Raw genomic sequence first — 12292 nt, forward strand, 5'->3', positions numbered from 1 at the left:
AGGTAAATGGCGTTTCCGTGCGCTGCTCTGGTTCGCCAGAAGCAGCTTAGTCATGCTGGCCACATGACCCGGAAGCTGTACACCGGCTCCCTCGGCCAATAAAGTGAGATGAGTGCCACAACCCCAGTCGGCCACGACTGGACCTAATGGTCAGGGGTGCCTTTACCTTTACCTTTAACTGTATGTTAACTTATTTTGCTACATTGGCCTATTTTCTTTGGCATATTACACACACAGTATTGGAACGTCTTCTGAGTTTCTGCACTTTGTGGGGGTTGGAGGCTATCTGAAAAGTACTTCCAAGTGCCACTCTCGATCGTGGCTGAGCAATTTGTCAGAAGATTCAGGACAGAGAGAATAAATCACTTCACACACTGCATAATTCAGCTATGGAACTCACCCCCACAGAAGGGCCACCCACAAACTAGGATGGCTTTTAAAAAGGATTAGAAAGAAATTGTGGACAATGATAACAATGGCTACCTCCACTATTAGAAGGGGCATGTCTCTGAACACCAGTCGCTTGGAATTGGCTTCCCACAGGCATCTGTTTGGTGACTGTGATAACAGGACAGTGGACTACAAGGTTTGACCCAGCAGGCTCTTCCTGTGTTCTTAAAGGTATACATGTGCACCCATACACACAATTGTAATAATTATAATAATTCTGTATCAAAAATCTAAGCAGATAAAATACTTCTGAATGTCTTTATAACGACGACGCAAGCTGTTTGTGCTTGTGGATTTTGACACAAAAAGGGAAGAGGAAAAGTTTGAAGTGTTACATTGTAAGTGAACGTTCATTTTTAAAGGGGGAAGTGGTCCCTCCCCAAAAGTGGTTAATACTTAAAGTAATACAATGGGCACATGTCAGTGTATAAAACAAAAAGGGAAATGTCTGACAGGGCACTGAATTTCAGACTGCTTACGTGGCGCCTCAAAAGGCAATGGTTGCAGTTATGTTATGATAAGATTAGCTAATCTTCATCTGTCCACTGTGACCCAGTTGGTTTCCCAAACTTGTCTTGCAAAAAAAAAAGTGTACTGGGTAAAGTAAACCTGTCACAGGCAGACCGGAAATGAGAGCAACACCCATTATCCTCAAAGAGAACAAACTTCTCTCTTTTCTCCAACATCCCCTCCCCCATTTGTTCCTTGTTTCCTCTGTATAAGAACGGAGTTAACGACTATGGGACTTTCCTTTACTAACTAGAATGCACAGCTGATCCAGAGCAGAACTCGGCTGCTGAGGAACTGTATTTTCCCAGCTAAAAAAATCTAACAATATGGAGTTGCGATGAAAATGAGATTCCTCTGCCCACCTCCACCTTCCCTTCCATCCACCGAAACACGAGGTCTTTTGCGGTAATGAAGCTGTTATGAATTGCTGGTGTGGGAGTGCTTTGCTTCAGGAGTCAGCCTGGTGGTAAAAGTGGGTGGTTGGCAAGCTCATATCCCCACCCAAGCTTTTGCAGCAGAGATGCAATCAAGGGGACAGTTCAGACTTATCTTACAAAGTCAGATAGATGCCGAGCTAGTTAGGATGCTTGTCATTGCAAGGATTAGCATGGCTCTTGGCGGGTAAGGGCCATAGCTTAAGGTTACCAGATTTATTTCAATGAATCCGGGGACACAATCAATCAATCAATCAATCAATCAATCAACCAACATGTTTTTAAAAGAGGGAAAAGGTTATTTAAAAAATAGAGAAATAATATCTTATCTTCTGTGGTCTCCTCTGTTGCGCGGCCCCAGCCTTTCTTGGAGCACTAGCCGTGCTTCCCCTCTCCCTCCCTCCTTGCACTGCAATCCCCTACAGGCTTACTTGGGAGTAAGCATTAGCAGAACCCCCCCCCTCCTGCTGCTGCCCTGGCCGTCTGTCTGGGCGTCTCCTGCGCAGGCATCGTCCAGCGGCCGCCCATCCGTGCTGTGGCATGCCCAGTCAGCGGGTCCGGGGCAGAGCCAGCAGCAAGCGAGCGGGAGGAGGCACGCTTGGGCCGGATCAGCTCTTATCCTGCTCACCTCTCATCCACCAACAAGCTGAGCCACCACTTGCAAGTCGAGGAGCACAATGGTGAAGCTGAGCAGCAGCCGCAGCTGCCCAAGCACTGAGGCTGAACCAGAGCCCAAGCCTTGGGAAGCGGTGCCGACAGCGAGCTGAGTGCCAAGTTGCAGCGGCACCCCGAGCTCAATGACCCTGCCGACGGCACCCAGCACTGTTTCTTCAGCCCCTACTCAGAGTCTCCCTATGTGTCTTGTGCGCAACACATCATATGGGGACTTCCAGCGAGGCAAAATGGCGGGCAACACGGTAGTGGGCAGCTCCTGAAGCTAGCCAGAGCCAACTGGCTCTGGGCTGCTGTGGCTGCCGCTGCCACTTTCCCCGGGAACATTAGATGAAATCCGGGGACTGTCCCCAGGAAGCGGGGATGTCTGGTAACCCTACCATAGCTCATAGGCAGTGCATCTGTTTTACTTGAGGAATGGCTCCAATTTCAATCCACAGCATCTCCATGTAGAGCTGAGAGATTTCCTATTTGTAACACTGAAGAACTGCTGCCAGTCACTGCAGACAATACAGAGCCAGGTGGAGAAAGGGCCTGACTCAGTATAATGTTCCTAACAGTTTCTGGGGAAAACAGTGGAAGAGAGCTATCATCCCAGTGTCCTACTTGTGGGCTTCCCAGTGACATTTGTTTGTCCTTTGTGGGAACCAGAATACTAGATGAGGGAGGCCTTTGGTCTGATCCAGCAGGGCTCATGTCTTTAAGGCTTGAAACACAGATAGTTTAAACATGGGCATCATCACAGTATAATATTTTATCCATTCCTTTTTTAATGCCTTATAATAAACCGTATCTCCATCTCAGGAATAACTAGACGTGTTAACAGATGGCTATATGGGGGGTGTATACAAATATATTTGTCTTTTGAGTTTAATGATCTGACATGGTCATCTCTTCCTGCCTCTGTTTACGTCCCCTATCTCTTGTTGAAGTTATTTGGTGGCTGAGATCAGCCTTTAATGTATAATCTGGTGGAAGGAAGAAGTGATAATGCAGGGTACCTTCTCTGATGTTAGACATTGTTTGGAAGAACATGCGGTATTGGAAGAGGGGGCTAGCTAATTAATAATCTGCACTAGCTAGTCAGGCAAGGCACGTAGGCTAACAAGTTAGCTATCTATAAATTTGATGGTTTTGGGGCATAGTTCTGAGAAGCTCGTGCATGAACTGATGGCCAGAGGGTCGTGAAAAAACTGAAGGCTACCTGGGGGTCACTTTGCCACTTCTTGAGGGCTTCCCAGTGGCAGATTGAAGTGCTTGCTTGGTAATGTTTGCTGTTTAGAATAAAATCTTTAATCTTCTCACTCACTTGTGTTTGTATTGCTTCTGAATCTAATTAAAAGAAGCTCCTTGCATTTAACAAGACAGGGGCACATTCAGCTTGTTGCTGCTTCCAAGTCAGATTGAAAAATTCACAAAAGAAGAAAACAGGCCCCTTGGCTTTTATTGAAGGCAGACTTGAATGATCACAGAAATAAGGCTTCATTCATATATATATATATATATATATATATGGAGGTTTTGGTGTCCTCGGGTGTCTTCCCGTGTAAAAGTTGGGGTGTCTAGGCGACGTTTCGACGAGGTCTCACTCGTCATCTTCAGGCTGGTGCTTTCGGCTTCTTGTTACTGGAACAGAGCAGGATCTCAGATCTTGTTCCAGTATCTTGTTCCAGATCTTGTTACTGGAACAGAGCAGGATCTCAGATCTTGTTCCAGTAACAAGAAGCCGAAAGCACCAGCCTGAAGATGACGAGTGAGACCTCGTCGAAACGCCGCCTAGACACCCCAACTTTTACACGGGAAGACACCCGAGGACACCAAAACCTGCATTCCTGTACCCGTGAAAATCTACGAAAGCATATATATATATATATATATATATATATATATATATATATATATATATTTCCTTTCTCTGCTTAGAGAGAGCCGAAATTGAAAGGGTGGGAAACCATTTTTAATCATAATAATATACATTCTTGTGTATTCAACACCAGTATCAGGGTATTTGTTCTACTGGTATGCAAGGTTGGGGCACTGATTGACACATTTCCATTCTGGGAAAGGAATGTGAGATTCAAAGAAGGCAGGAAAATGGCCAAGACAGAAGCAAAGCTCTGCCTCCAGTCCCCACTACATGAGTTATTAGAATAATCTCTAGGTATAATTTATGTTACTTGACTGCAACAGAGACAAGAAAAGGCAAGGGCAGTATGTGTTTCTGAAAACAGGACTGTAGAAGTGCAACAAAGAGAGCAAGATGGAATGGTGGGAAGACTCAGAAAATGTGATCAGTGGAGAATATCTGTTGAGGACAGTTAAACAAGTCAGTAAAAAGGGGCAGGGGAAAAGTTGATGAGCAAGATGGTGAGTGGAAAGGAGAGTCATATATTTTGCCAGTTTATTGGGTAGAATTATTTCCTATTCTTTACTGAATGGCTGCACATTCTCACTTGTTTATGTTCAGAGTTGCTTTTGTTGCCTAAATAAAATAAAATACCTGGCTCATATACTTGATGCCTTCTGGTCCGGATGCATAATAAATCTCAACCCACATCCATGCTTTTATCAGCAAAGTAAAGGATATTTAAAGGAGGTAGTGATAGAGGTAACTTACTTTAGATATTATGATGGGTGTGAACTCAGTGGACTGCCTATTAGACAGTCATTCGAGATTACCAAGTCACTAGGGAAAAGGGCCTGGTGATAACCCCAGGCAGATTGCAAAGGTATATGAGAGAGCAGCTTATGTTAAGCGTTAATAGTATACACATACTGTTTCATAAAATAAAATTATATTGATAGATTTTAGGTCTGATGAGGAATCTAGTCACACTGGCATTCATTTGTTATGTCCCTAATGTTTTAACCAAAGGGGTTGGAAACCTGTGGTCATCCATATATTGTCGGACTCATAAGCCCCAGCGAGCATGGTCAATGTTCAGGGATCTTGGGAGTTGCAGTCCAGCAACCTATGGAGAGCCATGCATTATCATTTTATGACTAGAACAAGATATAGAAGGGGAATAACTTATTGCTGTACAATCCAAGACCAGAAAATTACTAGTTATACGTATGTACTGCTAATCACATGTACACAAAAGCAAGTTTCAATGAAATCATCATGTCCCATTTCTAGGTTTAGGTTCTGGATATAAATATGGTGAGTCATTCATTCCACAGCAATATATTTTGAAAGTTCATTAAGTACCCAAAGGATTATTCAGGAAGAGAGGCCTTGATCCAGCTTTGGCTGGGTGCAATTAGTCAAATGTGACAGCTAGTAGTGGCCTGGGAAGTCACATGTTCCATGTGCATCAAAAGGTATATCCAGCCACTTCAACCAGCATTGCAATGCTAGATAGGGAAATACACCTCCATCATCTACCTGTCTGGAATGCTGATTCCATGCACTGATCCCTCATACCAGAATAGGGCATTAGTATTTTTGCAATGTAATTGACACACACACACACACTTTACATACTACTGGTTCTATTCTCAGAGTGTTTCTACAGCACGGCTTCTTAGGTCATCTTTGTGGAATAATGAACTATCATAAGGCAAAAAATTTGCACATAATTTGGCCCCACAGTAACAGGGTTTCTTAGATACTTCCACTTGCTGCAGCTCTTCTTGATCTTTCTCAGGTGAGGAATTATGGTATCTACCTGAATAATCATATGAAAGTTCTTCATTGGCACAAATATCACGGTTGGCGAAAAGTGCCAATTTAGGTACCATTGAGTCTACTCGGACAGGGACCATAAAGAGGTTTGGTTCACAGGAATGGTTCAGGAACCTACCAACATTACCAATGTAAGTGGGATCCACAAATGTCTCCATTATCTGTCCGTCGCAGAAATGTTCTCTTACTGCTATAATGTAATTTGAATCGCTTGATGTCTGCAATTGTATCCTTCTACATGCTTCTCCGAAGCTGAGTATTTCCCCAGCGTATTCACAAACAAATCTTCCTTTAGGTATAAACTCCAGATTGCGGAGACCCCATCCTTTCTTGGCAGTCTTGAAGACTTCAAGCCGGAATTGCAAGCCCCTTTGAATCACCCTGTTTTGGCACAACTCTCCACAATGGCACATAGTGTTGCATTCAAAAACAGGCTTCGAAAAATCTAGTTCATTTCCTTCACAGTTAATGCACTGATTGTTATAGTTTTCCCCATAATGAAGGCAGGAACACGTGGAGGCAAGACAGGAAGAGGAGTGACAGCTGCAGCCATTAAGGGAGACTTCAGATGGGTCTGGTCCTCCTCCCTCTCCAGCCACATGATCTGGGCTGTACTGCAAAAGAAAACGGATCATTGTGTAGTGTCTTCTACATTAAAAAAAACCAGCCATAGCATATGATACAAATAGTGCATACTCCTATACATGTCTACTGAGAAGAAAGCACCACTGAGCTCAACAGGACTTACTTTTGGGTAAATACATATACAGCTGAATTCTCCATTCAAGGTTGTCAGTATGTTTGCTGAAATACACATCAACATATGAAATGTAAACATCCTGATGTTTACAAGCATACACAACTAAATGCTTTTCTGCATTTGCATTTTTGATTTTGCCTTGCTCCTTAGAGGATATCTGCGGAGATCTATTTTTACAACGCAGGTGCTAGTCCACATGGAATGGCTGAGGATGCACTAATAATTTAATTCCCTTAAAGTAGCTCATTAGCCAAAGCAAGGATAAAATTACACTGCCAAGCCCACACAAATCTCATGCTTCTAATTTTATCTGAAGGGACCAGCCATGATTCAGCGTGTTTGGGATGGCAAATGGATCCTTTAAGAACATTAGAAGAATGTGAAATAAAGTTTGCTTTATTTCTACATGACAGAATACAGAAAGGAGATGGTTGAAGTTTAATGCATTTCCTATTTAAAAGGTAAAGGTAAAGGTACCCCTGCCCGTACGGGCCAGTCTTGACAGACTCTGGGGTTGTGCGCCCATCTCACTTAAGAGGCCAGGGGCCAGCGCTGTCCGGAGACACTTCCGGGTCACGTGGCCAGCGTGACATCGCTGCTCTGGCGAGCCAGAGCCGCACACGGAAACGCCATTTACCTTCCCGCTGGTAAGCGGTCCCTATTTATCTACTTGCACCCGGAGGTGCTTTCGAACTGCTAGGTTGGCAGGCGCTGGGACCGAGCAGCGGGAGCGCACCCCGCCGCAGGGATTCGAACCGCCGACCTTTCGATCGGCAAGTCCTAGGCGCTGAGGCTTTAACCCACAGCGCCACCTGCGTCCCATATTTCCTATTTAATTTTCATCAATACGTGGCTGTGATAATGTACATACTGATTTATCACAGCTTTGCTAGTTTCATTTCCCAGAAGGTGGAAGAAGCAACAATGGGATCATCTAGCTTGGACCTGGTGCTCACCCACAGGGAGGAGTTGATTGACGAAGTGTAAGTACTGGGAACCTTGGGAGGAAGTGATCATATCCTCTTAGGTTTCATTTTCAGAGACAAAGGAAAGCTGAGTGTAGTTGGGGTAGCTAATACCGCAGATTCATATTCACTATGACCTTAACAGTTCAGAGAACTGGGCCATTGTTTCCCCATCCCTGAAATAGATGACACATATTCTGGAAGGGATTGTGTTGATGTTGAAAAGTAAAATATTTCCATAAGTCTCTTATTCTGTTCCCCTTTCCCTGCCATACTTAATCCAAATTTAAATTTGCAATGATTTTTCACTACAAATTGACTGGGAGGAATAAATTTCTGATGTATCATGTCTATTCCAAAATTTAAGATTATGTAATTTCAAACTATATTTCAATGAGAATACATTTCAAAAGTTCACCCACTTTTTGTAGCATCTCATGTTGACGACTGATGTAAGAATACTTTTATTTGGTACACAGTGTACACACGTATTGGAAAAACATGTTATTGCAACTCTTTTTAAATCAAGTTATAATAAGGTCTGCATTCATACAAACAACACATATCAAATGTAGGAAATCTAAACATTTGCCTGTGAATTATGTTTTCAAAGAACACTAATAATTTAAGCAATAAGATGGAACAGTTTTGCCAAAGATAAGAGTGACATCTCATGGATGTAACTGATAGTGCAGGGTCATTTAGCACTCACTGGAGGAAGCAAAGGAAACCTGCCTGTTTTTCCACGTAATGATGGGCTGGTGTCTGGAAGGGTTCCAGTGGCTTAAGCATCCACACCACAAGAGCTAGAAATTGAACTGGAGGTAATAGCAGTGCAAATACCTTCAACTTTTGAACTCCTGCCTTAAAAGGAGGATTAAAGTAATAGGAGACCTGCCAGAAGACAATGGCATCTATACTTTCAAAAGACAGCAATACAGTGGTACCTTGGGTTAAGAACTTAATTCATTCTGGAGGTCTGTTCTGACCTGAAACTGTTCTTAACCTGAGGTACCACTTTAGCTAATGGGGCCTCCTGCTGCCACCACGGCACGATTTCTGTTTTCATCCTGAAACAAAGTTCTTAACCCGAGGTACTATTTCTGGGATAGCGGAGTCTGTAACCCGAGGTACCATTGTACCAAAGTGAATTAAACTTACATCACTCAGCCCTACTTAGAATCATAGAATGGCAGAGTAGGAAGGGACTACAAAGGTCAAGTCCAACTCCCTGCAATGCAGGAATCTTTCTAACTGGGACCAACTGGATAGCTCAGTTAAGAATATGGTGTTGACAACACCAAGGTTGTAGGTTCTATTCCCATATGGGACATCTGCATATTCCTGCATTGCAGGTAGTTTGACTAGATGATTCTCAGAGTCCCTTCCAACTTTACCATTCTATGATTCTATAAATTAATATGTTTAGGACTAAGGTGGAATAGTATTCCAAGTAAAACAAATTTTGTCTTCACACTTGACATTAGAGAGGCCACAGGAAGTGGACACCTTGCTGAAAGTAGGTCTGGGTCTGCTCGGGGCCTGGGTGGGAAGCCAAGCAGTATCCTCCCCCCCCCCAAATACACACTGCCTTGAGTTCCATGGTGGAAGAAAAGCAAGTTATAAATGTGCTACCTAAATATATGTGTGGTGAAGTAGTTCGAGCACTTGACTAGGACTTGGAAGATCAAAGTTCAAACCCCTGCTCACCTGCAAAGTTCCTTGGGTGATCTCTCTGTCTCTGCCTAACTCACTTTGCAAGTTATAGGTAGTAGCCGTGTTGGTCTGCCATAGTCGAAACAAACAAACAAAAAATTCCTTCCAGTAGCACCTTAGAGACCAACTAAGTTTGTTATTGGTACGAGCTTTCGTGTGCATGCACACTTCTGTTTCAGTGTATCTGAAGAAGTGTGCATGCACACGAAAGCTCGTACCAATAACAAACTTAGTTGGTCTCTAAGGTGCTACTGGAAGGAAATTATTATTATTATTATTATTATTATTATTATTATTATTATTATTATTATTTTGTTTCACGTTGCAAGGTTGTTGTGGGGGATTAAATGGGGAGGGTGGGTGGGAGAGCACAAGAGCCACGTGTGCCACCTGGTGCTCCTTTGGAGCTGGGGGAAAAGAGGGCATGCAAATGCAATAAACCGATTAAATGAAATTGCACGGAACTATTCTTGCAGTGATGGGTGATATATTACGTGGGCTTCAGTCCCAAACATTGCAGGTACAACACCCGTACATGCGCAGCCCATTCCTATGCAACACTTCTGAGTACATTTGTGTAAGTGAATAATAATAATCAGTGCTTTCTTTCGGGGGGGGGGGGAGCATAGCCCTAAACATTTTTTTAAAGAAAAAAACACTAATAATAATAATATACACCCCCCTTTTCGCCAAAGGAACTCAGTGTGGCATACACAGCTCGGCTACCCTCATCATTTAATCCCCTGTGAACTCTCCCCCCGAAGGAACAGCAGTTAGAAGGACCAGCGGTTCTCCACCTCTGTATTGAGAGACCTGGGGAATTTCTCCTTACCAGAGGTAAGTGGCAGACCCGGAAAGAACTACAATTCCCAGCGACCTTTGCGACACACAGAGAGAAATGGCCCCCCGCCCCCTACCCCCTCCCCGCTTTCGCACAGCTACTGTAACTGGCTTCGCCCTCTCGGTCCCCCGCCCTTCCGTTTCAAGGGGCGCCGCTCTCACCTGGAACACCGGCGGCTCCTCCAGCCGCGGCCACACAGCCACGGGGAAGTTCTCCAGCCCTCCACTCACGTCCATGCTTCGCCTCTGAGGGTCAACCTGAAGAGCCAATACGACCGGGGCTTTTTCTTTTAACCCTACTCTTTTCCCCGCCCTGCTCTCTTAGGATTGGTCAGCTGTGCGCAAGGCTTCGTTCAATGAATGGCCAAACCACCAATGAAGGACAAGCTGGAGATGGACGCCGGAAGAGTCAGTGGAAGAAAGATCCAAAGTCTTGAGTCGAGAGTCGCGCGTGGAATATCGCTTGCGGGCTAAGTTGCAGGAAGGCATTCTACTTAGTAATTTTGTAAAATGTGCACGCCGCTTGATTGTAAAACAAAACAAAAGCAAACGCTCAAAGCGGGTTTGCAAAAAGTTAAAACGATAAAAGAACATTAAAAAGTCATAGCTGTATTTTAAAACATTACAAAGCAGCAATAAAACTGCTGCCACATTTGCTAAGCAGGGTTGATTTCAAATTGGATGGGTGACTGCGCGTTGAGATGCCTGCACTGCAGGGGGCTGGACTAGATGACCCTCGGGAACCCTTTTCAACGCTACATTTCTGTGATTCTACAATTAAAATTACCTCGGATTTCTAAGAATGTTTTCTGCAGGTGCTGAGAAGAGTACAGTGAAGGAATTTGAGAGCTACCTGTAGAAAACTGCAAAAATTCCTTCCAGTAGCACCTTAAAGACCAACTAAGTTAGTTCTTGGTATGAGCTTTCGTGTGCATGCACACTTCTTCAGATACACACTATTCTTCAGATAGTGTGTATCTGAAGAAGTGTGCATGCACACGAAAGCTCATACCAAGAACTAACTTAGTTGGTCTTTAAGGTGCTACTGGAAGGATTTTTTTTGTTTTGACTATGGCAGACCAACACAGCTACCTATCTGTAACTGTAGAAAACTGCGTGTGTGTAGGAAAACACCATACTTTTTAAGCATAGCAGCAGTGTGTCTCATTCCAACCAAAAGAAAAAAAGGGTTTTAAACACACACACACACAAACAAATTTTAAAGTGGAAGAATAAGGCATCTTCAGAAAAGTCTGCTTAGGCTGGGAGGCGAGAACAAGGTCACATTTTTCCTTTGGTGCAAATTGAGAGGCAGTGTGTAGGATTTGTTGTGGCCATTTTGTGTGTGTGGGGGGGGGGGAACAAAGCAGCCACAGCTAAACCTTGTAAACTTACTGGATGACTTACTCGGCTATATTAGCTCTATTGTAACCCCACTTCTCTTCTCACCCTCTGCATGTCTCTGTTACAACAGTTTCAGAGCATAGGAACAGATGTTAGGCTATCCCTGTCCAGACAGAGGCCCCCAGCTGATGTTGATGGGAGGCAGTCTGCACTACTGAGGCCATCTGAGCTTCAAGCGGTACAAAACATCCAGAAGAAGCCCCAAGCTATGTACCCATTCCTTCAAAGGGAGTGTAACGCCATCAAGAGCAAGCAACCTCCCATCTGATCTGGGGTACTATGGGCCTGTAGAGCATTCCCCAAGCATTCCCCTCTGGAAACCACAATACAAATTTTGTAGTGAGCCTAAGCAAAAAAAGTGTGCTGTCTGGTTTAAATCTAAATTAAAGATAAAGAAACATGAGAAGGGAGAGGGCGGCCTTGAACGGAGCACCTGGATGGGAGACTGAACAGGCACACAGGCTCCCTACTTAAAATCTTCGTCACTATGGCAAGATACATTGTATTTCTAGTAAATTATAGCAATTATTTTTTAACTTTGCATCTATATATATTAACATTTTTTGGTGTGAAAATACTTGCCTTTTTTTGGTGATGTATCAAATTCCTTCCTTCCGGCAATGGTGAGTGGTTACCCACCTGTATAGTCAATAGAGACTCCATAGACCATGAAAAGATGTTGGAGAAGATGAGAGGGGGAGGAATGACAGGAAATAATTGTTTTACTAGTTTTTGATGCCTCAGCTATTACAATTAGGTTTCAAACTTTCATTTTCTTGCTCCCAGCACAGCTAGATGTGTGTTCTCTCTAACAGCTAAATTAATGCAGAACATTAATTCAGTTGCAAAGCCA

The 12292-nt window shown here is 43.7% G+C and overlaps 2 protein-coding genes across 2 annotated transcripts in view; one reads left to right on the plus strand and one right to left on the minus strand.

Annotated features, from left to right (window-relative positions):
* The window catches only part of SUMF1 (sulfatase modifying factor 1), a 76965-nt gene extending 75339 nt beyond the window's left edge, over positions 1-1626 (plus strand). Inside the window, exon 9 of the mRNA XM_081903074.1 lies at positions 1174-1626. Within this exon, the coding sequence (XP_081759200.1) occupies positions 1174-1209 (36 nt within the window). The 3' untranslated portion in view covers positions 1210-1626. The remainder of the gene's footprint in view (positions 1-1173) is intronic.
* A 2824-nt stretch (positions 1627-4450) lies between these two features.
* Positions 4451-12292, minus strand: part of LOC309365082 (histone-lysine N-methyltransferase SETMAR) — a 307480-nt gene continuing 299638 nt past the window's right edge. The window contains exons 2-3 of the mRNA XM_081903222.1: positions 10198-10331; positions 4451-6368 (exon numbers count right to left, since the gene is read on the minus strand). Coding sequence (XP_081759348.1) covers positions 5568-6368; positions 10198-10272 — 876 coding nt within the window. The 5' untranslated portion in view covers positions 10273-10331 and the 3' untranslated portion in view covers positions 4451-5567. The remainder of the gene's footprint in view (positions 6369-10197; positions 10332-12292) is intronic.

The sequence above is a fragment of the Podarcis melisellensis genome (genome assembly GCF_964234715.1).
Source record: "Podarcis melisellensis genome assembly, chromosome: 2".
Lineage (NCBI taxonomy): Eukaryota > Metazoa > Chordata > Lepidosauria > Squamata > Lacertidae > Podarcis > Podarcis melisellensis.